This window comes from Littorina saxatilis, linkage group LG9 (genome assembly GCF_037325665.1).
Source record: "Littorina saxatilis isolate snail1 linkage group LG9, US_GU_Lsax_2.0, whole genome shotgun sequence".
NCBI lineage: Eukaryota > Metazoa > Mollusca > Gastropoda > Littorinimorpha > Littorinidae > Littorina > Littorina saxatilis.
This window is the reverse complement of record NC_090253.1, coordinates 22,434,207-22,458,423: the sequence shown is the minus strand read 5'-3', so window position 1 is coordinate 22,458,423 and position 24,217 is coordinate 22,434,207. Positions and strand designations below refer to the sequence as shown.

The window sequence follows — 24,217 nt, the reverse complement described above, 5'->3', positions numbered from 1 at the left end:
GCTACACACACACATAGTAGTCAAAGCTTTTCTTCCCTATGCAAAATCTACAGCAATGTAGTTCCAGAAGAAACACATCTACAATGAAATCATTTAAATTAAATGCATTCACAACCTAATGATGCCAAAAACACATCAACTGAACCACAACAAACTGCAGTGTGACTGGCAGTCGAAGCTTTTGTCACCATACATTTATACATGTACACATAAATCTAGTATTCCAACAGTTGCACCAGATTCAGTAAAAATCAAACAGCTAGACTACCACGCAAATCCAACGACACACACCGATACTCATTTACGTCCTTTCATCACAGAAAACGAACCATCTTGCACTTTCAGTCAGTAAAACCAGCTACATTGTCTATTTTTGTAACTGTGTCTGTAGTTTTTTGGTCGCATCTTCGTCAGCCATGGAAAGAGATGTCAGTTTCCTCCCAATACGATCGTGGATATCAAGGTACTTGGCGACACACCGATCTAAACAGACGGCCTCCCCCTTGGTGAGTTCTGATTCTCTGTACTTGGGTGGTATGCACTTCTTCTGGCAGGTAGTGGACATTCTGAAAGACAGGAAGTTGAAGTGAATGAAATTATCATGAAAAAATCACGAGTCATATTTAAGGCCTGGAAGAAGCGTCAATTTTGAGTTGCATAATAATGAATATATGTTGTAATAAGGTAAAGAAACTTGACAATCTGCGAACCAGGCCACCTTATTTTCAGAAGTGCTCCTATCTAAGTAACACTTTACAGCACCTACAATACACAAAATTAAAAAAACGTACACCCACACAAATGAGAAAATGATTGCTATAATGCTAATAATTACCAACCACCCAAGTGCAGATTAATTACAAAGCCTCTGAAACTAACTCATTTTCCTAGCTGGAAAGTCAGATATACTCTGTACACACAAATCGGAAAATATGATTGATTTACAACATGTGAAGGTCATTGATGCAAGATCAGCCCCCCCCCCCCCCCCTCCCCCGTTTCTTTCAAGGTGAGAATTGGTGAGTGGGGTGAGGAAGTACCGTTTCTTGGGCAATTCTTGTTGCGAGGAATGCTAGGATTTGGCAAGCGAATGCTTGGTAGCCTTCGGGTTGCTCGCTACGGGAGAAAAAATGGCGACAACGCAGTTACTTATAAATAGGCTGTCCACGCATGGCTCTTTACCGACCAGTGCAGACGACCTTTTTGGTATCAACCAATGGTGTTTAAATTATTCTTGTGTAGCTGGCCATCAAACCGTTTCATACACTCTCACTTTCTAGCTCCACGAGTGGCCTTTCCGCAAGCATATCTCGCCTTAAAGAAACACGCGTCTGAATCAGTGAATGTAAGTGCATGTAGCTGGGGAAGATATGTGACAAACTCTTGGGAAGATGTACAACAAACTCTCGAGTCTGATATATATATATGAATATGATAATTGATATAATATAATATATATGATATATGTGAAAATTCCCTTTTGTTCCTTAAAGCCATATGTACTCGATGACTCTACACGCTAATTGCTTTACCAACAGCTGGAGACAGACTAAATTAAGTTCCCTGCAAAATATTGTGGTCTAGGACCCCTTAAATGTTGAGATATTTGAATTTTCATTTTGATCTGGATCGTCCTATTTATAGATTTGGCAACACATGTAACGTTGATGCAAGGGAGAGAACACCGCGGCTTTGTTGACATCCTCACTTTTTCAGAGGCTAGAACAAGCTGTAATGCATGTATTATGGTCCGCGCATGGTGACGTATCGTCATTATATGGTCTTATGGTGCGTTTGACATCGATTGTGGGCAAATTACACTTTGTAAACACGGGAGTGCGTTAGTATGCCTTTAAATAAAGGCATATAAAGGACCCTGTTAAACCTAAAACTTATTTTCTGGTTTAGAAAGAGAAACTTAACCCGAGCCAGAAGAAACTTTTTTCCTGTTAAATTATACAAAATATTTTTATAGTTTTACCTTTTACTTTTAGAACCACTAACATTATTTTTACGCGACTCTATTGACAAGTTCATTTGCAAACCAGCAGCCACTGTGACTCATGTCCCCTCCCCCCCATACTCCCCAACCTGTGAACTTTAATGGACTTTTGGATGCTGGAAACGCTGCTTTACTGGACTTGCGCAACATCCCATCAAGTGCCGAAATAATCACTACTGTTGATTGTGGGCAGTAATGGAAAGACAAAGACAAAGGTATGACCAACATGTATCATAGTGAAGAAAACGGTGCATTCCCCCCAATGCCTGTGAGCATATTTCACCACAAGTTAGATTTATGTAGTTTACCAGAGACAACCGTGACCTAACAAAATGTAAGAAAACGTTCAGAGTTTACAGCCTTACTTGTTAAACATGTCTGCCATCATCTCCATTTCCAGTTCCTGGACGAACTTCATTTGTGCTTCATTCATCTGTTGTGCCATTTTGCCTTGTTAGAGCTCGCAGAAGCGATTTCGGAAAATAAACAGTTATGACCCCTAGCAGAAAAACCGAACCCACGTGTGGAAACAGGAAATAAGGAGTAATTCCCCCTTGAAAACAAATGGGCCAATGAGTTAGATCCTTTCAACAAATATCAGCCAATCAACTTGTTGAAAACGGACGTACTGTGGGGATTCCAGTTGTAAAGTTTCTCTGTTGTCAACTCAGGAATGATCGATTAAGATTTGTTGAAATCGTGGAGAAACATGTCTCCGACACTTACCAAGTTCAGCAGGCTGGGACCAGAAGTTATATAGATTGTTTTGTGCTTGTATCTTCGTCGTTAACTATCACATTTCGGGCTGTTAGTGTTACTTCAACGCGAGTCAAGAAACAGAAAGTAAAAAGAAGGGGTTTTTCTGTTGTAATTATAGATCAGTAACAATACATCTGATCTTTCAGCCCTCGTCGTTGTTTAAGGCTGAATCAACAAAAGATAAACAAGACAGCGACTGGATTTACACACCAAAGAGTAAAAATGTCGTCAGGAACAGCCATTGAAACCAAATACTGCAGTAATTGGTAAGTCACTTTTAGCTAATTTTAGCATCCACTTTACGTCTTTGATTTGAGTCATGATTTGTGTGGGTGTGCATTTTTGATTGCTTTGTACTTTCCTTGTTGCCATACCAAAGTCCCAGTACATGTACTGACAAACTATTTTAACCACAAAGACCATGATTGTTACACTTACAGCATGGTGAGTTAATAAAATTAATTGTTTACAGTCTACATGTTTGTTTCCTAGAACATATAAAGAGTGAAACTTTATGTAACTTGAAGGGGTATTGTTAGTAGTAATGTTACTTGAACAAGTTGAAGTTAAACTAAGCTCGAGTCCTACCGTTTTGTGGAAGTTTCCCTCAACTCCCTTGTCTTCATCGTCATCCGTTAGGCGGCCACATCGTCATCCGTTAGGCGGCCACAATCGTTGTATCAATTAAATATTCTGCCCCGTTAAGGATTTGACGTCGAAAAAACAGGTGATAAAAAGAGAAAAGACCTATAGCTATGGATAGTTTAGATGAAAACTGAAGAAGAACTACTTTATGCACCTACTACTATATAGATATATATAGTCTATGTGGGTTTTCAGCAGGCTGTAAAATGTAAAATCCTTATGGCTGCATTCCGGTAAAAAAAAGATCTGTGATTTCCACCGGGCAAGTCTAGGTCTGGATTAGTTAACAATGTATGATTATTACTCTTATGATGGGAGTTCAGCCCTTTAACAGACAAGAGGAGTGATACATATAAAGTAATAAACATTCAGACAATGACTCATCTGGGAAGCAAATTAATATTTCAGATGTCAAAATGAATCATCAAAACTCCAATGATGTTAAACTTGTGGTCACATGTTTTCTCCAGAAATTTAGAGGGAAAAAAACACCTTTTATTATAACTTGACTGATGACAATAACAAATCCTTTCCTTTCACTGTCATAAACATAATTTCATAACAAGAGGCGAAGCCTTCAAGGCTCACGTAAGAAATTGACAAACAGTAACACACACTCAATCACTCCGTCACATATACACACACACACACACACACACTGACACAGTAAGAATAGGTGACACGGTGCAAGAGTGCGAGACACTAGATCTAGATCTGTCTGTCTGTAGCCTACTTACGGGGACACGACTGCCAGATTGACACTGCGCAGACACTGGAAACACGCTGTGCAGATTAACCTGTAGGAAATATCCTTTGGTATCTTCTGTATCTATTTTTCTGGAGCTACGAAACCGAACAATGTGAAATTGTCTTCTCCGAATCGGCGAACTGCAGCTCGGTGATGACTGTATCTATACCACAATCCTTCACGCGATCTGACCTAACCTTGACCTCTGACCTGGTCTACACACCACACACGACACAAACCAGTCACCTGTGTTTACCCCCCCAAAACCCCCCACCACCAGTTTTCTTTGGATACACACTTTAACTACATACGTGCCGACGAAATGTTGATCATTGCTTCAATACTTTGAAGCTGTTGCTTGGATAATAACCAGGTAAAATTAGTATTTCGGTGTTCAGTCAAATGTTAAAGTTTCTACCACAGACATACATACATACATACATACGCACGCACGCACGCACGCACGCACGCACAGACAGACAAAAGTTAGCATCGCATAGGCTACACTTACGTGAGCCAAAAATGCAAAGGTGTACAGACACACATGTGGTCGCACACACAGGCATGAATAGAAACGTGCATACTCTTGCGTGCACACTGGCTTGAGCAGCCACACACACACAAACACTGACACACACACAAACACACATACACACTGTATAGTGACACACACACACACACAGACATACACACACATAGAAAGCTCACATAGAGTTACATTCATTACACCATTCACTAATCTTTGGAGAAAAGAAGAGGCAAGCACACTCAGTATTGTGGCATTTTGATCTTCTCTGAGCATTACTGTCCCGAAATCAAATTATATATGTAAATTTTAACATTTGTTGTTTCAGCAAAAAAGATATTGCAGCTGCTAACTTCACGATGCATGAAGTGCATTGTCGGCGCCATCTGGTGTTGTGCGATCACTGCAAGGAACCAGTACCTCGCACAGAATTGGACCAGCACTTTAATGACGTCCATGCCAAAATTGCCTGCACTCAGTGTACTCAAGAAGTGGAAAAGGATCAACTTGATGGCCACCTGGTATGTGTACACGTACATGTATACTGTCATAAAATTACAATAATGGTACAGTCAAATCTGCTCTACCTCTCGATAACAACCAATTATCCACAACAACCATCACAAGGAGATTTTATAATTTGCCTTTCCATAGGTATCGTCCGTCTATATTGACCACTTTTGGCCGGTCCCTTAGATGATCATACTAGAGACAAGTTCGACTGCAACATGAGTTTCTATTGAGAATTATCTCTCTATGTCATGTTGTCATGCATAACTGTCAGGATTGATAAAAGTATACAGTGATAATATTTATAATTGGCTGCTGATTCCATGTCGAGATTTTTTAAATTTTGAATGAAAACACTGAGAAGGACTGTTTAAAGTTAACATGTTTTCTTCTGTTGAACACTTTTTGTTGTTCCCAAGGGGAGGGGAAGTCCTTCAAGTCCAGAATAAACACACCTTGATTATTTTGTCCACAGGAGAATGAGTGTTCTAAGAGGCAGGTGTCCTGCGAGTACTGCGAGCTTCAGGTGCCACACAGCGACCTGGCACCTCACGTCGAGTTCTGCGGCACTCGCACAGAAGCCTGTCCCCGCTGCGGCGGCTTCATCATGCACAAAGATCTGGAGCGACACAATGACAGCAACTGCGCCTATCCGGAGGTCAAGCCTCCCACCAACACAACTAACGGATTCCGTGATCGTGGAGGAGGAGACGACAACATGTTTAATCCCCATCTCAGAGAGTTCGGCCGACCTCGTCATACTGGGTTCGGAGTCATGTACCAAGATTTGGATGACTCTTTCGATCCCTTTGAGTTTGAGGCGATCCGGAGAGCTCTGGAAGGGGACAGTGAAGGGCGTGGCATGCCAGGAGGGGTTGATGAAGGTCGTGTCATGCCAAGTGCCGTCGTCACGGATTCGGACGCCTCTGCTGCTGCAGGAGAGAGGGAGAGGGGAAGGAGGGGGAGAGGTGCAAGGGGTGGGACTGGGAGGAACGCCCCTGTGATACCTGGACAGAAGAAGAACGACACTGGGGGTGGAACTCGCAAAGCTGCCACCAACAGAAGGTCAGAGGTCAACCGCCACAGAGAGAGAGGTCAGTTTCACTTGCTGTGTCTATCATCATTGAACAGTTCAATTCAGTAAGAAGTTTGTATGATTTGCCACAGCAGACGGTTTTTGCTACAATTTTGTTCTGTTAGAAGATAAGTACATTTTTTTCATGTGAGTATCTGTGTGGGACAGAGAGAGAGAGAGTGCATGTATGTGTGTATATATGTGCATAAACATGTTCAAGTACATTATGAATGTTGCACACTACATATCAACTGAGTTCAAATGTTGATTCATGTTATAGCAACCCCCAATGCACAGACTCAACTCAACTCAACTCAACTCAACTCAACTCAACTCAACTCAAATTTTATTGGCTTCAATTTTCACATAGAAGAATTTGTCTTGCGCTTGGGATTAAGACATAGGCAGAAAGTAAGAGTATAACATATAAAAACAGCATTCATATCACATTTCATGTATCACACACAGTAATCACTAGTATAGCCTAGGCCTACAGATATATCACACATGCAAATAAGTAGTATAGACCTGCTAACTAAAATAATAACAGAGACAGAAACAGAACCTGGGCACAACATTTACACGTGTGTGACCTACTTTACATCAGGTGCCTGTGATCTATAAATAACAATAATTGCGTTTAAAATAAACATGAATAATGCCGATGTTTGCTAACAATGAATACATAAAAACTAAGATAAGAATGTGTGTGCTTTCATAATATGATTATTTTATAAAACACAGTGGGGAAATTGGAAGATAATTTTTATACGAAACTGCGCACATTGAGTCGAGCTCTGTAGCGTGTGTGTTCAGAGGCAGAAGACACACATGGCTGTGGATATTAATTGTTGTGACCAGAGTCCACCACACCAACCCCATCCCTCACACACCCATTCATTCTTTTTGTCTTTCACTGTGGAAGAAGTGGGATAGTTTCGGGTTGTTTGGAGACATATCATTATCAGTCTATGCTTTACTCTGTGTAAATGTCTGGGGGTAGGGGTGGGAAGGGGAAACACTCAAATAAATAGCACAACACTTGCTTTATCTTAATCTCTGCTTGCTTCCACCCATACAGCTTCCTCACCACCACCCATTCCACCTGATGTGGATTACGACACCATGTTGGCCATGCAGCTGGCTGGAGAGAATGATGACAATATACATGAAATCCTAAACATTGACCCTGACCCCGATGCTGACCTGAACCAACTCATCAGCAACTATGAGAAGCGCTCGCGGCCATTGTCGATCAGACCCATCCCCATGGATTTGGACAATGATGCCTCTGTGCCTTCCTCACCCCCACCTGCTTATAATGAATTCGCTGCTGCAGGTGAACTTTTATTAGTTTTTTTTTATGTTGGTGAATTTGAGAGGTGCGGAAGAGAGGGAGAGAAAGTGAGTACTTGTGCGGGGATGTCGTTAGGCATCGGACATAGACCGATTAAGAGGCTCAAATGTCCGATTCACATAGCCGCTCAGATGTCCTATTGTTTTGAAATGAGCGCTGGCATTGTCCAATAAGAACTCAATTCCTTCGGACAGCGTGATATTCGTTAATTTTCCTTTCAAGATACACATTTTCAAAAAGCGACCAAGCACTCTCGCGTACAGGTGCACTGAAGTTGTACAGTGTGGATCTTGCGTTTGGGTGACACCCGTCTGCAGCACATTAAAGTTAGGAGTATGGAAGACAACTCCAACTGACTAAGTCTTGCGAGCGTCATTCTTGAAAATGAAAAAAATTCTGACGTCCTATTGAAATTCCTGAAAGCGGTCAAATGTCCTATTCATGCTGAAGAGCTAGGACATTTGTCCTATAGGTATGAATTTGTAGCAACATCCCTGCTTGTGTGTGAGAAAGGTAATCTCTTGGTTTGGGGGTACGGGGGAGGGGGAGGAGGAGGAGGAGGAGTGGACGGAGGGGAATTTTACTTGTTTGTTATTCATTAGTTGGATAGGATTTGTTAGATTTTGTATGTCTTGCAAGTTGCCTGGGTAAAATCAGTGTTCAAGTCCTGTTTTGAGGATATATTCTTGTTTGTAGGAAAAGTGATAGCTCTGGTGAGAGGAGACCCTTGAGACTAGCCAGTTAATCTAGCCCTACATTGCAAGTGTCCACTCACGGCAGATATACTTTGGTCAAGTTTATACATGTATGCCAAAGGACAACAGGTGCCTTTTATTTGGATGTTTCCTCTTATTGTAGGGTCTCAAATCGCAGGCACCCCTGTACTCTGTTAAATCTTTGTTGGGTTTTATATACAGTCAACAAAGGGCCGACCGGCACGGTTGGCCTAGTGGTAAGGCGTCCACCCCGTGATCGGAAGGTCAAGGGTTTGAACCCCGGCCGGGTCATACCTAAGACTTTAAAATTGGCAATCTAGTGGCTGCTCTGCCTGGCGTCTGGCATTATGGGGTTAGTGCTAGGACTGTTTGGTCCGGTGTCAGAATAATGTGACTGGGTGAGACATGAAGCCTGTGCTGCGACTTCTGTCTTGTGTGTGGCGCACGTTAAATGTCAAAGCAGCACCGCCCTGATATGGCCCTTCGTGGTCGGCTGGGCGTTAAGCAAACAAACAAACAAGCAAACAATAAAGGGCCGACCAAAAGTGGTCATTATGGACAGAAGGTCATTAGGGAAAGGTAACTTATGCAGAAGAAAAACTCATCTGGGATCCTTCGCAGTGGTCATTGTGACCATAGTGTAAATATACTTGAATGGACAGCACGAACAGTGACACTGACACAATGTGCTCCTGTTTGTTTCAGACGAGGACATGATTCCTTGTGAGTTTTGTGGTGACAACTTTCCTGCCTTTGCGCTTGTGCATCATCAGGTATGGTATTAATGTTGCATTCACTGTCATTATTACGGAATTGTTACAGAAAGGAAGTGTGTGTATGTGTGTGTGTGTGTGTGTGGGGGGGGGGGGGGGGGGTAGGGATGAGGAGAAGGAACAGAATGGAATATTTCTCCTTGAAGTTGTTCTCTCATGTGAGTCCTATCCTTGGGTCATTCTGTCTTCATTTTTCCTTTCATTTTTTCTTCTCCATTTTCCAGTTTGGAAGTTCATTCTTTCTTGTCACCATGACTCTTCTATTTGTACAACCTATGTCTTCATAAGTGAGTGTTTGAAAAAAAAACTGTTTTCAGAGTGTGTGTGACCCCTTAGCGTCAGGACTGTGGGGTCAGGACGTTCCCCCGGCTGCGGGTCGTAACAACGAGACCCTGTTTGAAAACGAGTGGACCCCTGCTGTGGTGCGACCCCCAGCTATCCCGGTCATCAACAACTTGGGTTCTGCATTTCCAGCAGAGTGAGTTTATAATATTATTTTCATCATCGGCATCCCTTCCTTCTTCTTCTTCATCATCATCACCACCACCACCATTATCATCGTCATCATCATGATCATATAATCATGAGCAGCAGCAGCAGCAGCATCATCATGAAAATAATCACATGTGATTTAGCAATATTGCAAGGCTAGTGAGACTCATAGTCATAGAACTCCATTTTGAAAGCTTTGTTGTTTGTAGATCTTAGTCAAACACACACACGTGTGTACATATCAAACTGAATGTATGCATACACTGTACAAGCCTGCAGGGGGACTAGAAGAAGCAGAAAGAGGGGAATCAAAACAAGAAGAGAGGTTCAGGAAGTGTTCTGGGATTCATTTGGGTTAGAGTGGTGGTGAAAACTGACAAGCACGTCTTCAAACATGCTGTTTGTTGAGATTTTGTGTCATTTGGTCTTTGGAGTGGTGTAGAGCTAAATGAGGTTTGAGACAAAAATGTTAATGTTCTGTGAGATTTTGTGTCATTTTGTCTTTGGGGTGGCAGAGAGTTAAATGAGGTTTTAGACACAAAATTCACAAATACCTACATGTTGACGTTCTGTGAGATTTTGTGTAAGCTTTCCTTGCATTCTCTGCACAGGGAACCGGAAGAGGAGTTGAGCTACCATCTGACGGATAACGGGGACCACATGCTGAACAGCCTGGAGAACATCATGCTGCCGTGTGAGTTCTGCAATGAGCTGCTGCCTGCAGATTGCCTTGTACAGCATCAGGTGGGTCTAATAGCAAGAACATTCTGTACTTTTGGATAAGAGAGGGAGAGACAGATTAAGAGAGAGAGTGTGGGAGAACAGTGTGCTGCCATGTGAGTTCTGCAGTGAGCTGCTGTTTTGCAGATTGCCTTGAAGAGCATCATGTGGGTCTAATTGCAAGAACAAGGACTGGGTGGCCGAGTGGTAACGCACTTGCGCTCGGAAGCGAGAGGTTGCGAGTTCCACCCTGGGTCAGGGTGTTAGCAATTTTCTCCCCCCTTTCCTAACCTGGGTGGTGGGTTCAAGTGCTAGTCTTTCGGATGAGACGAAAAAACGAGGTCCCTTCGTGTACACTACATTGGGGATCCCACGATTGACATAAGGGTCTTTCCTGGCAAAATTGTATAGGCATAGATAAAAATGTCCACCAAAATACCCATGATGATGTGACTTGGAATAATAGGCCGTGAAAAGTAGGATATGCGCCGAAATGGCTGCGATCTGCTGGCCGATGTGAATGCGTGATGTATTGTGTAAAAAAAATTCCATCTCACACAGCATAAATAAATCCCTGCGCGATATAAATTGCATAAAATAAAAATAAAAAAATAAAAATAAATCCCTGCGCTTAGAACTGTACCCACAGAATACGCGCGATATAAGCCTCATATTGATTGATTGATTGAACATTCTGTGCTTTGGGATAAGCGAGGGAGATATATAGAGGGAGAGATAGAGAGAGGGTGAGGCAGAACATCGTGCTGCTGTGCGAGTTCTGCAATGAGCTGCGGCCTGCCCCCAAAAATGTACAACATCAGGTGGGCCCTTGCACAGAGGTGTGTGCAGTGGGATATGAGCAAGAAAAGTGGGGGGAGAGAGAGAGAGAAAGAGTTGGTGTGACAGAACATCATGTTGCCTTGTGTTGGGATTTCATTTGGCATTGGCAGTCTGCAAAACAACAAGAACTTCTTTCAAATTGTCCAAAACTCTGACGTCATTCCAGCAGAGCTCCTGACATTTGGGAGAAAGTTAGGAGAAAGATGAAATCAAGGACTGCCTTAAACTCTCTTTTTTTTAAAGCAAATTTTCAAAAGAAAACAAATCCAAACAACATCTCTGCTTGTGAGTTCTGCAACAAAGTGCTGCTGGCAGATGTCTTGGTGTCTTGTTAGGTGAATCTGGCCACAAGGATTTGTCATTTATTGTGTGTGTGTGTGTGTGTGTGTGTGTGTGTGTGTGTGTGTGTGTGTGTGTGTGTGTGTGTGTGTGTGTGTGTGTGTGTGTGTGTGAATAACATTTATACCAGTATTTGTAACTTATATGATTTTTGACTCTTTCCCTGCTGTCTGATTTAAGGCCATGTGCGAGTCAAACCCTCTAGCGACTCCAAGGGTATTGACACCAGCTGCCGCTCAGCCGTCATCAGCCACTTCACCAACCACAGTCCGCAACCACTTCTTTCCAACTGCTCAACCCAGCTCCCGGCGTCCACAGCCAGATCCTACAGGTACAGTGTTTGCATGGTGTGTGTGTGTGTGTGTGTGTGTGTGTGTGTGTGTGTGTGTGTGTGTGTGTGTGTGTGTGTGTGTGTGTGTGTGTGTTATTACTCCAGTATTCACACTAACCATTTTACAAACCAGATGCCAGAAACGAGCGTGGAGCTTTTCTCCTACAGAGACCAGTCAGTCATGGATCATCTGCTGTCATTTCAGAACGCTTATCAGCTTGAGTCATATATTTTTTAATATTTAAGAAGCAGTACACAAAACTGTCATCTCTTGTGTTTCTACTTATTATAAATTAGCATCATGTATGAATATCAGGAGCATCTCATACTGTTGTATCATGCACTTTAACTTTTCAGTCACTTCATAGACTGCTTTCATTTTGCACCATTTCAGAAGCCTTGTGGAATGTTTTCGATTTTCAATCATTTCATAGACTGCTTTGACGGGCGCTGTGGCGGGGTGGTAATACGTCGGCCTTCTTAATCGGAAGGTCGAGGGTTCGAATACCGGCTGCGGCCGCCTGGTGGGGTTAGTGTGGAGATTTTTCCGATCTGCCAGGTCAACTTATGTGCAGACCTGCTAGTGGCTTATCCCCCTTCGTGTGTACACGCAAGCACAAGACTAAGTGCGCACGGAAAAGATCCTGTAATCCATGTCAGAGTCCGGTGGGTTATAGAAACACGAAAATACCCAGCATGCTTCCTCCGAAAGCGGCGTATGGCTGCCTAAATGGCGGGGTAAAAACGGTCATGCACGTAAAATTCCACTTGTGCAAAAACACGAGTGGGAGTTTCAGCCCACAAACGCAGAAGAAGAAATATAGACTGCTTTCATTTTGCACCATTTTAGAAGCCTTGTGGAATGTTTGAAATTTTCAGTCATTTCATAGACTGCCTTCGTGTTGCACCATTTCAGAAGCCTTGTGGAACGTGATCATGGGAGCGGAGCAAGAGAACGAAGGGGGTAACATCAGACCGAAGAAGAGACCCAACGCTCCGAGACCAACCAACCCAATCGACGCAGCGTCTGGCAGGCCTGGAAACTCGACACGCCCCGGCGCTTCGAGAGTTCTGCAAGCCCGTGGAGGTTCTGGCAGAGCAGCTGAGGAAGAACAGGATTTTTCTTTGCATAATCCCAGAGGTGAGCTTTCCAACGGGAACCTAAATTAAAATAATGTGTGGACTTCTTTTTGACCTCCAAGGTTTATCTTTCACATAGCCGAAAGAATTGTCAGAACTGGTTGCTTTTTGGGGGGACAGTTGTTCGTGAAAGTTACGACATGGGTGCCACCATTGTGGATTTTCTCTTGAAGAAAGTTGCATGAAATGAGTGTTAGTGACGTCATCCACGCTACATTTTTTTAGCCCAGTTTTAACATTGCCCTCCTTCTTATGTAATTGATCATGATCTTTCCACACTTTCACCTGAAATAAGAGCATATCGGTCCACTAAGAGACATACCAAAATTCTACACTGCTGCTGTCTGTCCAGAAAAAGTCTTTTTTGCTGAATTAATTTTGCAGAGAGACATAGGTTTCAGTCATGGAAAGAATTCAGAATACAGGAAATTCCCTCTCTGCTCAGAGAGGGCGGGGAGATTGCTCAGTATTTTTGTGCCCGCATGCGCACAATAAAGATCCCAAGCTTACAGCGAAAGTCTGAGGGCTTGGAAAACAAAAATACACGCATGCATGAAAAACAAGAGGCGAAGCCTTCAAGGCTCCCGTCAGAAATCGACAAACAGTAACACAAACTCAATCACTCCGTCACACATACACACACACAGTAAGCATAGACACGGTGCAAGAGTGGGAGACGCTAGATCTAGATCTGTCTGTCTGTAGCCTACTTACGGGGACACGACTGCCACTGAGATCGACACTGCCCTTTCGACAGCGCTTCCTCGCGCAGACACTGAAAATACGCTGTGCAGATCAACCTGTAGGAAATCTCCTTTGGTATCTTCTTTATCTATTTTTTCTGGAGCCGCTACGAAACCGAACAATGTGAAATCGTCTTCCCCGAATCAGCGAACTGCAGCTGGGTGAGAACTGTATCTATACCACAATCCTTCACGCGATCTGACCTAACCTTGACCCCTGACCTGGTCTACATACCACACACAACACAAACCAGTCACCTGTTTTTACCCCCCCAAAACCCACCACCACCACCCGTTTTCTTTGGATACACACTTTATCTACATACGTGCCGACGAAATGTTGATCATTGCTTCAACACTTTGAAGCTGTTGCTTAAATAATAACCCGGTAAAACTAGTATTTCGGTGTTCAGTCAAATGTTAAAGTTCTATCACACACGCACACACGCACGCACAGACAGACAAAAGTTAGCATCGCATAGGCTACACTTACGTGAGCCAAAAATTGTGTCGTGCGATTCTGTCCCTACATGCTAGCCATTCCCCAGGGATAGCAGCCTGGATTTCCTTGAGTGAATTTTTTAAATACCAAGAGAAGTTAGGCTGTAGAGTTTTGGAGTGTGTAATGCTACTCTTATTACAAATAAAAGAATGGACAGATCCATGTTGACTCACTAGATGGTCCACATGGAAAGAAGGCACCTTTAAAGTACTGTAAATCCCAAACGCTCAGAACTGTCTGATTATAAAAAAAAATCTTTTTGCATTGTGAAATGAGACGGCAAACTTGGAAGTAATTCCATTTGCCAATGAGGGTTCTCCTTTTATCCTACATGTTTCTACTTAACAGGTCAAATAAGGCTAAATATGTCCCTCTGTTTACTTATATAAATTGTCACTCTTTGACAAAGCTGTGTGTCCATCTCTTAAAGTGTGTCTTTGTGTCTGCTTTCTACTCTAGATCCTTTTTTCTGGCCACTGACTCTGCTTTTTGGCGATCAGTTTCCAGAATTAGTTGCAGGTAAGTTTCTTTGTCAAGTTGCATGAGTCTCATCATGCTCATTCTCCTTTCAGTATGTGACATTATTTCCGCAGAGAAAAATACAGAGATTTTTCTCACCCTGTGTGTCATCAACATCATCCATCTGCCAGTCTTCTTCTTCCCCTGAAACCAAGACAGAAATGAAATGGAAACAATGAGAGATGTAACAAGCGTTCGGACATTGCTGTATCAGCACACCTCATGGCCTCCAGCTGCTGATCAATTTAGAAGATAGCCATTGCAACTGTTTGTTTGTTTTTCTCCCCTGTCATGTTATTTAAGTCTTGCAATCTCATTTGCTATTGTAGGGTCGAGACCTGTGCGGAAAGACAGCGCTAACCGTACCAGACACACCCTGGATGCTCTGCTGACGGATGAAGGGACTGACAATCAAGGCTCGCAGGGTGAGTGTTCTCGAGAAGTCGGGGGGGGGGGGGGGGGGGGCGGCGGCGTGTGGTAATCCATATGTTTGAGGAGGGGTGGGGTGGATGTGTTATTGTTGTTGAGCTTGGCTGTAATCTTGGCCCAAACGTGTGACAGACAGTCAAGGCTCGCAGGGTGAGTGTTCTTGAGAAGTCGGGGGGAGGGGGGGTAATCCGCATGTTTGAGGAGGGGTAGGGTGGATGTGTTATTGTTGTTGAGCTTGGCTGTAATCTTGGCCCAAACGTGTGTGGGTCATGCTTTAACACTTGTGGGGCCACTTACATAAGGAGAGTTTGTGCATGCCTTACTCTTTGAGGGTGTATGTGTTTTAGAGACAGACAGACAGAGACAGAGGAGCGTATGTATGACTTAGTTTATGAGGTGTGTGTGTGTGTGTGTGTGTGTGTGTGTGTGTGTGTGTGTGTGTGTGTGTGTGTGTGTGTGTGTGTGTGTGTGAGCATTTTATGTTGTGTCAGTGTTCAAACATTTGGACAGTGGTAGAGCTTGAATGCATCTGTGTTGAATGAGTGAAAGCTTATGTGAGCCTGTGTGTTGTACATGTGCAAATGCTTATAGATCTTACAAGCAATCTTTTTCTTGTGTAGGTTCCGGTAGGAGGCCAGCCAACAGAGGGGCACCTGCTACCACTTCTGGGGTATCAACCAGAACTGTGATGAGATCTATGCAGCAAAGGTTAGAAGCACAAATGTCTGTTTTCTGTGTTCCTTCCTTTCTTTTTATTGTGTGTGTGTGTGTTTTCGACTGAGGAATGTCTTACAGGACAAGTTGCTTTTACTTCCAAGACATTTTGACAAAAATTCAATCAGTAAGAAGCTCATACACCCTGGGGAGGTGCTGATGTGAAATATGACCTGGTGCTTTTGTTTAACTCGTGTTGTTACTTTTTAAGGAGAACGTTGAAAAATCCTTTGTAATCCTTTGTTTGTTTTGGATTTTAACACGGTGATTTACAAGACAAAAAAAGGGAAGACATACAGATGGTTGTAAAATTTTATTCACAAGAATATTCTTATGACTGAAGTTTTCTAACTCAGATTTATTCTGTCATTGGTTTGAGGAGGGAATTCATTTTTACATTTAGTCAAGTTTTGACTAAATGTTTTAACATAGAGGGGGAATCGAGACAAGGGTCGTGGTGTATGTGTGTGTGTGTGTGTGTGTGTCTGTCTGTCTGTCTGTCTGTCTGTCTGTCTGTGCGTGTGTGTGTGTAGAGCGATTCAGACTAAACTACTGGACCGATCTTTATGAAATTTGACATGAGAGTTCCTGGGAATGATATCCCCGGACGTTTTTTTCATTTTTTTGATAAATACCTTTGATGACGTCATATCCGGCTTTTTGTAAAAGTTGAGGCGGCACTGTCACACCCTCATTTTTCAATCAAATTGATTGAAATTTTGGCAAAGCAATCTTCGACGAAGGCCGGGGTTTGGTATTGCATTTCAGCTTGGTGGCTTAAAAACTAATGAGTGAGTTTGGTCATTAAAAATCGGAAACTTGTAATTAAAATTATTTTTTTATTAAACGATCCAAAAACAATTTCATCTTATTCTTCGTCATTTTCTGATTCCAAAAACATATAAATATGTTATATTTGAATTAAAAACAAGCTCTGAAAATCAAAAATATTAAAATTATGATCAAAATTAAATTTCCGAAATCGATTTAAAAACAATTTCGTCTTATTCCTTGTCGGTTCCTGATTCCAAAAACATATAGATATGATATGTTTGGATTAAAAACACGCTCAGAAAGTTAAAACGAAGAGAGGTACAGAAAAGCGTGCTATGCAGCACAGCGAAACCACTACAGCGCTGAACAGGCTCGTCAGTTTCACTCCGTTTTGCACAAGCGGCGGACTACGGTCATTGTGAAAAAATGCAGTGCGTTCAGTTTCATTCTGTGAGTTCGACTGAGCTTGACTAAATGTTGTATTTTCGCCTTTCGCGACTTGTTCTGGTTTGTGGGCGTGTTGTAGAGATGACAGCACCAGGGAAGGAGAGGCAGACACGTCTAACAGAAGAGAAAGAGGGGACCACCTTTTCAACAGCCAGGGCAATCTTCGAAATCCTGCCACCCAAAACAGACCTCGGGTATGTACACTTTCAGCAGAATGTCTACAGTGTTTACCTGTGGTTGTGCTAGAGAGAGAGAGAGAGAGAGAGAGAGAGAGAGAGAGAGAGAGAGAGAGAGAGAGAGAGAGAGAGAGAGAGAGAGAGAGAGAGAGAGAGAGAGAGAGAGAGAGAGAGAGAGAGAGAGAGAGAGAGAGAGAGAGAGAGAGAGAGAGAGAGAGAGAGAGAGAGAGAGAGAGAGAGAAAGAGAGAGAAACTCAGACTCAGACTCAGACTCAGACTCAGACTCAGACTCAGAACTTTATTACAAAAGGATAAAGGTTTTAGGCAAAGCCTATTCTTCCAACCTGTCCTTTATACAACACGTAAGGACGGACGCACGTACCAAAAGAGAGAGAGAGAGAGAGAGAGAGAGAGAGAGACTCAGACTCAGAACTTTATTACAAAAGGATAAAGGTTTTAGGCAAACCCTATTCTTCCAACCTGTCCTTTATACAACACGTAAAGACGGACGCACGTACCAAAAAAAAAGAGAGAGAGAGAGAGAGAGAGAGAGAGAGAGAGAGAGAGAGAGAGAGAGAGAGAGAGAGAGAGAGAGAGAGAGAGAGAGAGAGAGAGAGAGAGAGAGAGAGAGAGAGAGAGAGAGAGAGAGAGAGAGAGAGAGAGAGAGAGAGAGTCTTTTCCAACATCATCCATATTTTCTAGATTTGAACTGAATAGCGTGCTTCCAAGCAAGTCTTGGTTATAATGAGGGCCCCAAAGGGGGGGTATCATCACGATCACGGGAAGGGAAATTTTAGCTTTCACGATCACAGTTACCTTGATTTTTGTTTTCACGATCACAAACACCTTGACGAATAGAGGATCATAGAGTGAAACAGCTGTGAAAAATGTACGTTGAAAATAAAATGCTTTGCAATACTTCCCATCACGATCACGAAAACAAATGACGATCACGATCACGAGACTTGATTTTTTTGTCATCACGGATCACGGGCAAAGTCCCATCACGATCACAGAAATGGAAATTTCGGCAATCACGGTCACAGAAAGGTCAAAAAACGCGAATCACGATCACGATTTTAAACCCTTTGGGGCCCTCTATAATCAGTGTTTGGCTCGCTGTTGAACATGCACCTGTTGTGTGACTGTGTGTAAGAGAGAACAAGAAAGAGAGAGTGCTTCATGGACTGCATCTTTTCACAAATAATCAAAACTTTTGCAATGCAGGACCCATTGTCACAAAACAAACTTTGATCAGTCTCAGTATTTGTGCCTCACAACTTCTGCACTAAAGATCACCAGCTTCCTCTAGCCTTTTGAACTGTTGCTGTATGACTCATGCTTATGTTGGAGTAACACCAAATTTTGTGACACTGTAGAAGAGCTAGATTTAAATATGCTATGAATTTCTTATTTGCCTTCACACACACATGCATGCACGGGCACACACACACACACACATGCACACATATGTTAAACAAAATTGCAGATTTAGGGAATTTTTTTAACTAGCTGAATTGACATGTGTCTAATTTTCTTGTACTTTTTTCTTGTTAATGTAAAGATTTGCAGTAAATTGATGTAACTGGTTATCATAGATCAATTTCAAATTAATCATTATTATAAATGTTATCCTCTATCATTTCAGAGGCCTTCAAAACGACAGCAACCGGAATAGAGCTACAGTAGTTGAAAGTAGGTTTTCTGCTATGTGTGTATCAAATGCTGTGACAGTTTCATGTGTATTTTTGTTGTTGTTTGTTTTACATTGTCGTCTTATACTGGATTTTGTTCTTCTAAAATTCTGTGTGTGTGCATTGTTCATGTGTTGTTGATCATATTGCTCATAAGAAATTCTGAATTTTTTGTCACGATACATTTTTATATTTTCTTCTTTTCATTTGTCAACACATTTCGATACGAATATCATTGCTGGTTTGTAAATTTTTATTTTTTAACTCACCCTAGATTTGTCAGAAATGATGTACAGAAAGATATTCCTGTTTTCTTAACAATAAAAGCAATGAAATGTCAGTAATATGATGGCTGTTTTTCTGCTGTTTGTGACTTTGTTGTTGTTTGTCGTGTTATTTGTCCCTGTTTCTATCAATTACAGTACAGTGTAACCCCCCTTTTAAGACCTCCAAAAATCTGAGAAAATTAGGTCTTAAAAAGGAGGGAGTCTTAAAATGGGGGTAAATTTACAGAGGTTATGAAAAGAAAGTCTGAGAAAACAGGGTCTTAAAAGGGAGGAAGTCTTAAATTGGGGGTCTTAAAAGGGGGGTTCCACTGTCCATGCAATGGGCTTGATATTTATCATTATGTGTTAATCTGTGATCCATAATTAATTGATCGTGTGTGTGTATGAGGAAGAGAAATTTTGTGTGTGTGTGTGTGTGTGTGTGTGTGTGTGCGTGTGTGTGTGTGTGTGTGTGTGTGTAAAGAGTAGATGGCAGTTTATGACTATTTTGTTGCACTGTGCATTTTGATGTATATATTACATTTTAGGTGCCAACTACAATTTGTTTTTCTTCATTTTGTTTGTACATAATATACAAACAGGAGCTTAAGTTCTTCCTTTTGTGTGAACAACTCAGTAATGCAAATGTAAGGTGTTCATGACTTTGGGAAGTGTTTGTACAAAGACATACAAATCTCTATATTTTATCATAATTTATTGTCATGCTCAAGAGGTGTCCATGTACCAGTAAATAATGTTATGTTGACTTGATCTTGAGATACATACTCATGACGAATCAGTAGCATTGTAGTACTGTATGAGCATTGTATGTGAAGAATACATCCCTGATGACATTTACTATGAATTACATGTGTATATCCATGCTACGTTGCAAGCCCCTGGAGCAATTTTTTGATTAGTGCTTTTGTGAACAAGAAACAATTAACAAGTGGCTCTATCCCATCCCCCCCCTTGCCCCGTCGCGATATAACCCTTCGTGGTTGAAAACGACGTTAAACACCAAATAAAGAAAGAAAGTATATCCCTGTTTGAATTTAGTACAGAGGTACCTGCGATGAAAGGACACCCTTGGGACCGTTTAAAAGTGCCCTTACATTGCAGGTGGCCTGTCATAACAGGTCTATTTTGGTCAAGATGATAGACGAAGGGATCCTTTCATGAGAGGTGTCCACTCATCAGAGGTGCCTCGCATGGCAGGTACCACTGTATGTAAAAATAGGAAAGTAAATGCTCAAGGTCTTGAGTGATATCATTCATGTTTTTACCTACTATCAAGACATGCGTTTAACACCAGAAGAACCATCATTGGGGATATGCTCTTCACATGCTATCAGCTAAACACAATTTTTGGCAGTTATCTATTGAAAAAAAGAATGTCTGGGTCATAGACTTCACTTTTTTGTTAAAAATAACGGACACAGCAGCTTCAACAAGTCATAAAAAGACCAGTCTCTTTTAATGCATGTACGTTTTGTTGGTGTACAAAGGGCTATAACCTGATAAAGTCCTGTCGGAGGTGAATTTGGGACTGCAGTTCTTCTTCTGCGTTCGAGGCTGAAACTCCCCCGTACACTCGTGTTTTTGCACGAGTGGATTTTTACGTGTATGACCGTTTTTTACCCCGCCATTTAGGCAGCCATACGCCGCTTTCGGAGGAAGCATGCTGGGTATTTTCGTGTTTCTATAACCCACCGAACTCTGACATGGATTACAGGATCTTTTCCGTGCGCACTTGGTCTTGTGCTTGCGTGTGCACACGAAGGGGGATAAACCACTAGCAGGTCTGCACATAAGTTGACCTGGGAGATCGGAAAAATCTCCACACTTAACCCACCAGGCGGCCGCAGCCGGGATTCGAACTTACGACCTTCCAATTTAGAGGCTGACGTCTTGCCACCCCGCCACAGCGCCCGTCTGGACTGCAGTTCAAATACAAGACATTTTTGTTGCTTCAAGAAATAGAAGCAGGTCATAGAATATGTGTATGGTAGATTGCTGTTTGTCCTCTTTAGGGTCACAGCTATGACTTCTGAAAAGAGAGTAAAGATTTCACAGGACTTTTTCTTGTGAAGACTTCGCCATTTGCGGTCAGTCATTGTTGCAGAACATTGAAATACTTCTTGATTGTTATGTTTGTTTTGTTTTTGAAAATGCTCCTTGAATGTTCTAGCTTACATTGTTAACAGTGGAAGGTATAGTGCATTTCTCAAGCATAGGACAGTGAAAAGGCTTGTTTTTCTTAGTTTTACATTGATTTTGCAGAATATATTTCTTTGTTTGTTAATTGTCATGGATTTTGGAGAAAATATTCTTTGATTGTAATTTTATGAATTTACCAGAAAAGGTTTGCTTGCTTGATTTGTCATTAATTTTCCCCCACAGGATTTTGTGAAAATAAAGAAAACTCCCAGGATTGATATCATTATCATAAGCACTATGCTTTTTTAAAGTGTTTTTTTATAATGGTCTGGTAATGTCAGGCCCCTGGAATGAGAGGACACCTCTCAATAAAGGACACTTAGTGTTGTCCCCTCTGATTTTGATATGTAACCCATAAAATCCCTCCCATGAAAAGCCATCTACAATGTAGGGACACTTTGGATGGTTCAAAAAGGTGTCTATTTGCCACTAGTACGTACCGCTGTAGTGCAATATGTCTAATGTAAATACAGTGAATCTGAATGTCAAGGTCTCATCTGTCATTAAACTTGTGTTCACCCCCCGCGGGTTAGGGGGAAGAATTTACCTGATGCTCCCCAGCATGTCGTAAGAGGCGACTAACGGATTCTGTTTCTCTTTTTACCCTTGTTAAGTGTTTCTTGTATAGAATATAGTCAATTTTTGTAAAGATTTTAGTCAAGCAGTATGTAAGAAATGTAAAGTCCTTTGTACTGGAAACTTGCATTCTCCCAGTAAGGTAATACATTGTACTACGTTGTAAGCCCCTGGAGCAAATTTTTGATTAGTGCTTTTGTGAACAAGAAACAATTGACAAGTGGCTCTATCCCATCTCCCCCCTTTCCCCGTCGCAATATAACCTTCGTGGTTGAAAACGACGTTAAACACCAAATAAAGAAAGAAAGAAACTTGTGTTCTATTGACGGCTTACTGTATTGTGGATCAGTGGGACTCTGATTCATTGTCTCTATGATATGTTTTTGGATTGTTTAGTGAAAGAGTGGAAAGGAGTTGGTAACCCAGAAGTTAGTTAGTGCATGATGCTGTGCTTGGTTTGATGTAACTTGAGAAAGATGAACTAATGGTTTTGTCTGGTTGTTACTGGTTTCCAGAGCAAGGATTGTGTACATACATGTAATTTTAAATCCCAGTGTCATTTCATGGCACTTTTTAAAATTTTTAGTAGCTTCAACTGGGAAAGCAGAGATAACGCTAGGAAGAAGTTTGAAGTATGGGGCAAGGAAAATAAGGCAGAGTTAATGACACTTCAGTGGCGTGTAAAACAATGTTATTGGCATTTTGTACACAGAGCACCTGCCATTGGACCAACTGTGTTAAATTGTTAACAATGGAAGGTATAGTGCATTTCTCAAGTAAAGGACTGTGAAAAGGCTTGTTTTTGTTTGTTTATTTATAGTTTTTGTCTCTGTACTTGTATGTTGCAGATAAGATTTTGGGAACAGAATCAGTGGCAAAATTAATTATAACAAAAATTGTGCCATTTCCAAATGATTAATTGATCAGCTTCTCTGAATGCTATAAATAATAAAATGCACTGGCTCTGTTTATCAAATTCAAATTTGTAATGTGTGCATTTTATATGTTTATGTAAGTATGTTTTCATTGAAATTAGTAGCCAAATTCTTAAATTAATGGTAATGTTAATAAGTGAAATTGTCAAGTTTTTTCGTCTTTTTTTTACTTTGAAAAATAATACTGTTTGGAGTATGCCTTAACATGCAAGGAGTGAAGGTACAACACTAGTAATAAAGGGAACCTATTTCTTTAAGTTTGTGTCCTTTTTCTGTTTTGAATGTGCTTGTGTTCATCTCTCTATCTCTCTCTCTCTCTCTCTCTCTCTCTCTCTCACACACACACACACACACACACACACAAACACACACACACACACACATATATATATATAAGAATATGCATGCCTGCACGTACACGGCACACGCACACACATTTACTTATATTGAAACTGAAATGTACGCATGTGTGGGCACACACATATGTACATGTCAGTTTCAATATTAGGAGATGCAGACAGACACACAGACAGACACACAAAGTTAAAAAAACAGCATAATAAATGTTCTCACACTACATAAAAATAGGTGTGTATGGGCACATGCACACACACAGTCACAGGCACACACTGCATAGTTGCATACTTTATGCACACTGACGCAAACACAAACACAGAGATAAGAAAGTACACAAAGTGTGTGATAATAAAAATCGCTCACGCTGGACCCGAGTACTCTTCAGACTGGCTCGCTCCCCCAGTTTGAAAGTTTTTGTCTTGTGCACGTTTAAGACCAAGTGATTGCTCTGTGTGAATTACAGGCATTCCCTTTGCTATATAACTACATTGCATGCGAGCCGAGGATGTGCGTGGTGACTGGCCTTTCTCTTTTATTTGATCACAGTGAAAAATTTACTGCCGACCCTCTTCATAACTGGTGAACTGGTGGCCCACGAAGTTCTTTTACTGTCCTGGCTCGCGGATTCTTGCATTTATCACGCCCCAGGTAGTTTTACCAAATTCTTTAATGTAAAGTGAAGGTAAAAGACTGAAACATATGTAAACAAAGGAAACCATAAGAAAAAATACAAATTAATATGAATAGAATCAAAACACAAAATCGCGACCTCTAAACCACCGCAGTCGCGACCGAGCAACCAACGCTTAGTAGAAAATGGGGTACACAAAAAATCAAATTATTCAAACACAAAACGCGCAAAGCCTGGCAAATCGTCTCGCATGCTATATTT

General features: G+C 41.6%; 1 protein-coding gene across 1 annotated transcript; it reads left to right on the top strand.

The window, feature by feature from the left end:
• The first annotated feature begins 2,616 nt into the window (after nt 1-2,616).
• Nucleotides 2,617-23,225, top strand: LOC138975605 (TRAF-type zinc finger domain-containing protein 1-like). The gene is made up of 13 exons (XM_070348328.1): nt 2,617-3,027; nt 5,009-5,201; nt 5,666-6,284; nt 7,347-7,604; nt 9,044-9,111; nt 9,429-9,589; nt 10,215-10,347; nt 11,683-11,833; nt 12,750-12,974; nt 15,067-15,162; nt 15,787-15,874; nt 17,181-17,295; nt 18,926-23,225. Exons 1-13 carry the CDS (start codon nt 2,984-2,986, stop codon nt 18,953-18,955), a joined length of 2,181 nt encoding a protein of 726 aa, XP_070204429.1. The 5' UTR covers nt 2,617-2,983; the 3' UTR covers nt 18,956-23,225.
• The last annotated feature ends 992 nt before the right edge of the window (nt 23,226-24,217 follow it).

Excerpts from the sequence above, each read along its gene's own strand:
- LOC138975605 (XM_070348328.1), top strand. The coding sequence starts at position 2,984 with ATGTCGTCAGGAACAGCCATTGAAACCAAATACTGCAGTAATTG. Across the intron at positions 6,285-7,346 it reads CAACCGCCACAGAGAGAGAG|CTTCCTCACCACCACCCATT; the intron begins GTCAGTTTCACT and ends CCACCCATACAG. Across the intron at positions 9,112-9,428 it reads TTGCGCTTGTGCATCATCAG|AGTGTGTGTGACCCCTTAGC; the intron begins GTATGGTATTAA and ends AACTGTTTTCAG.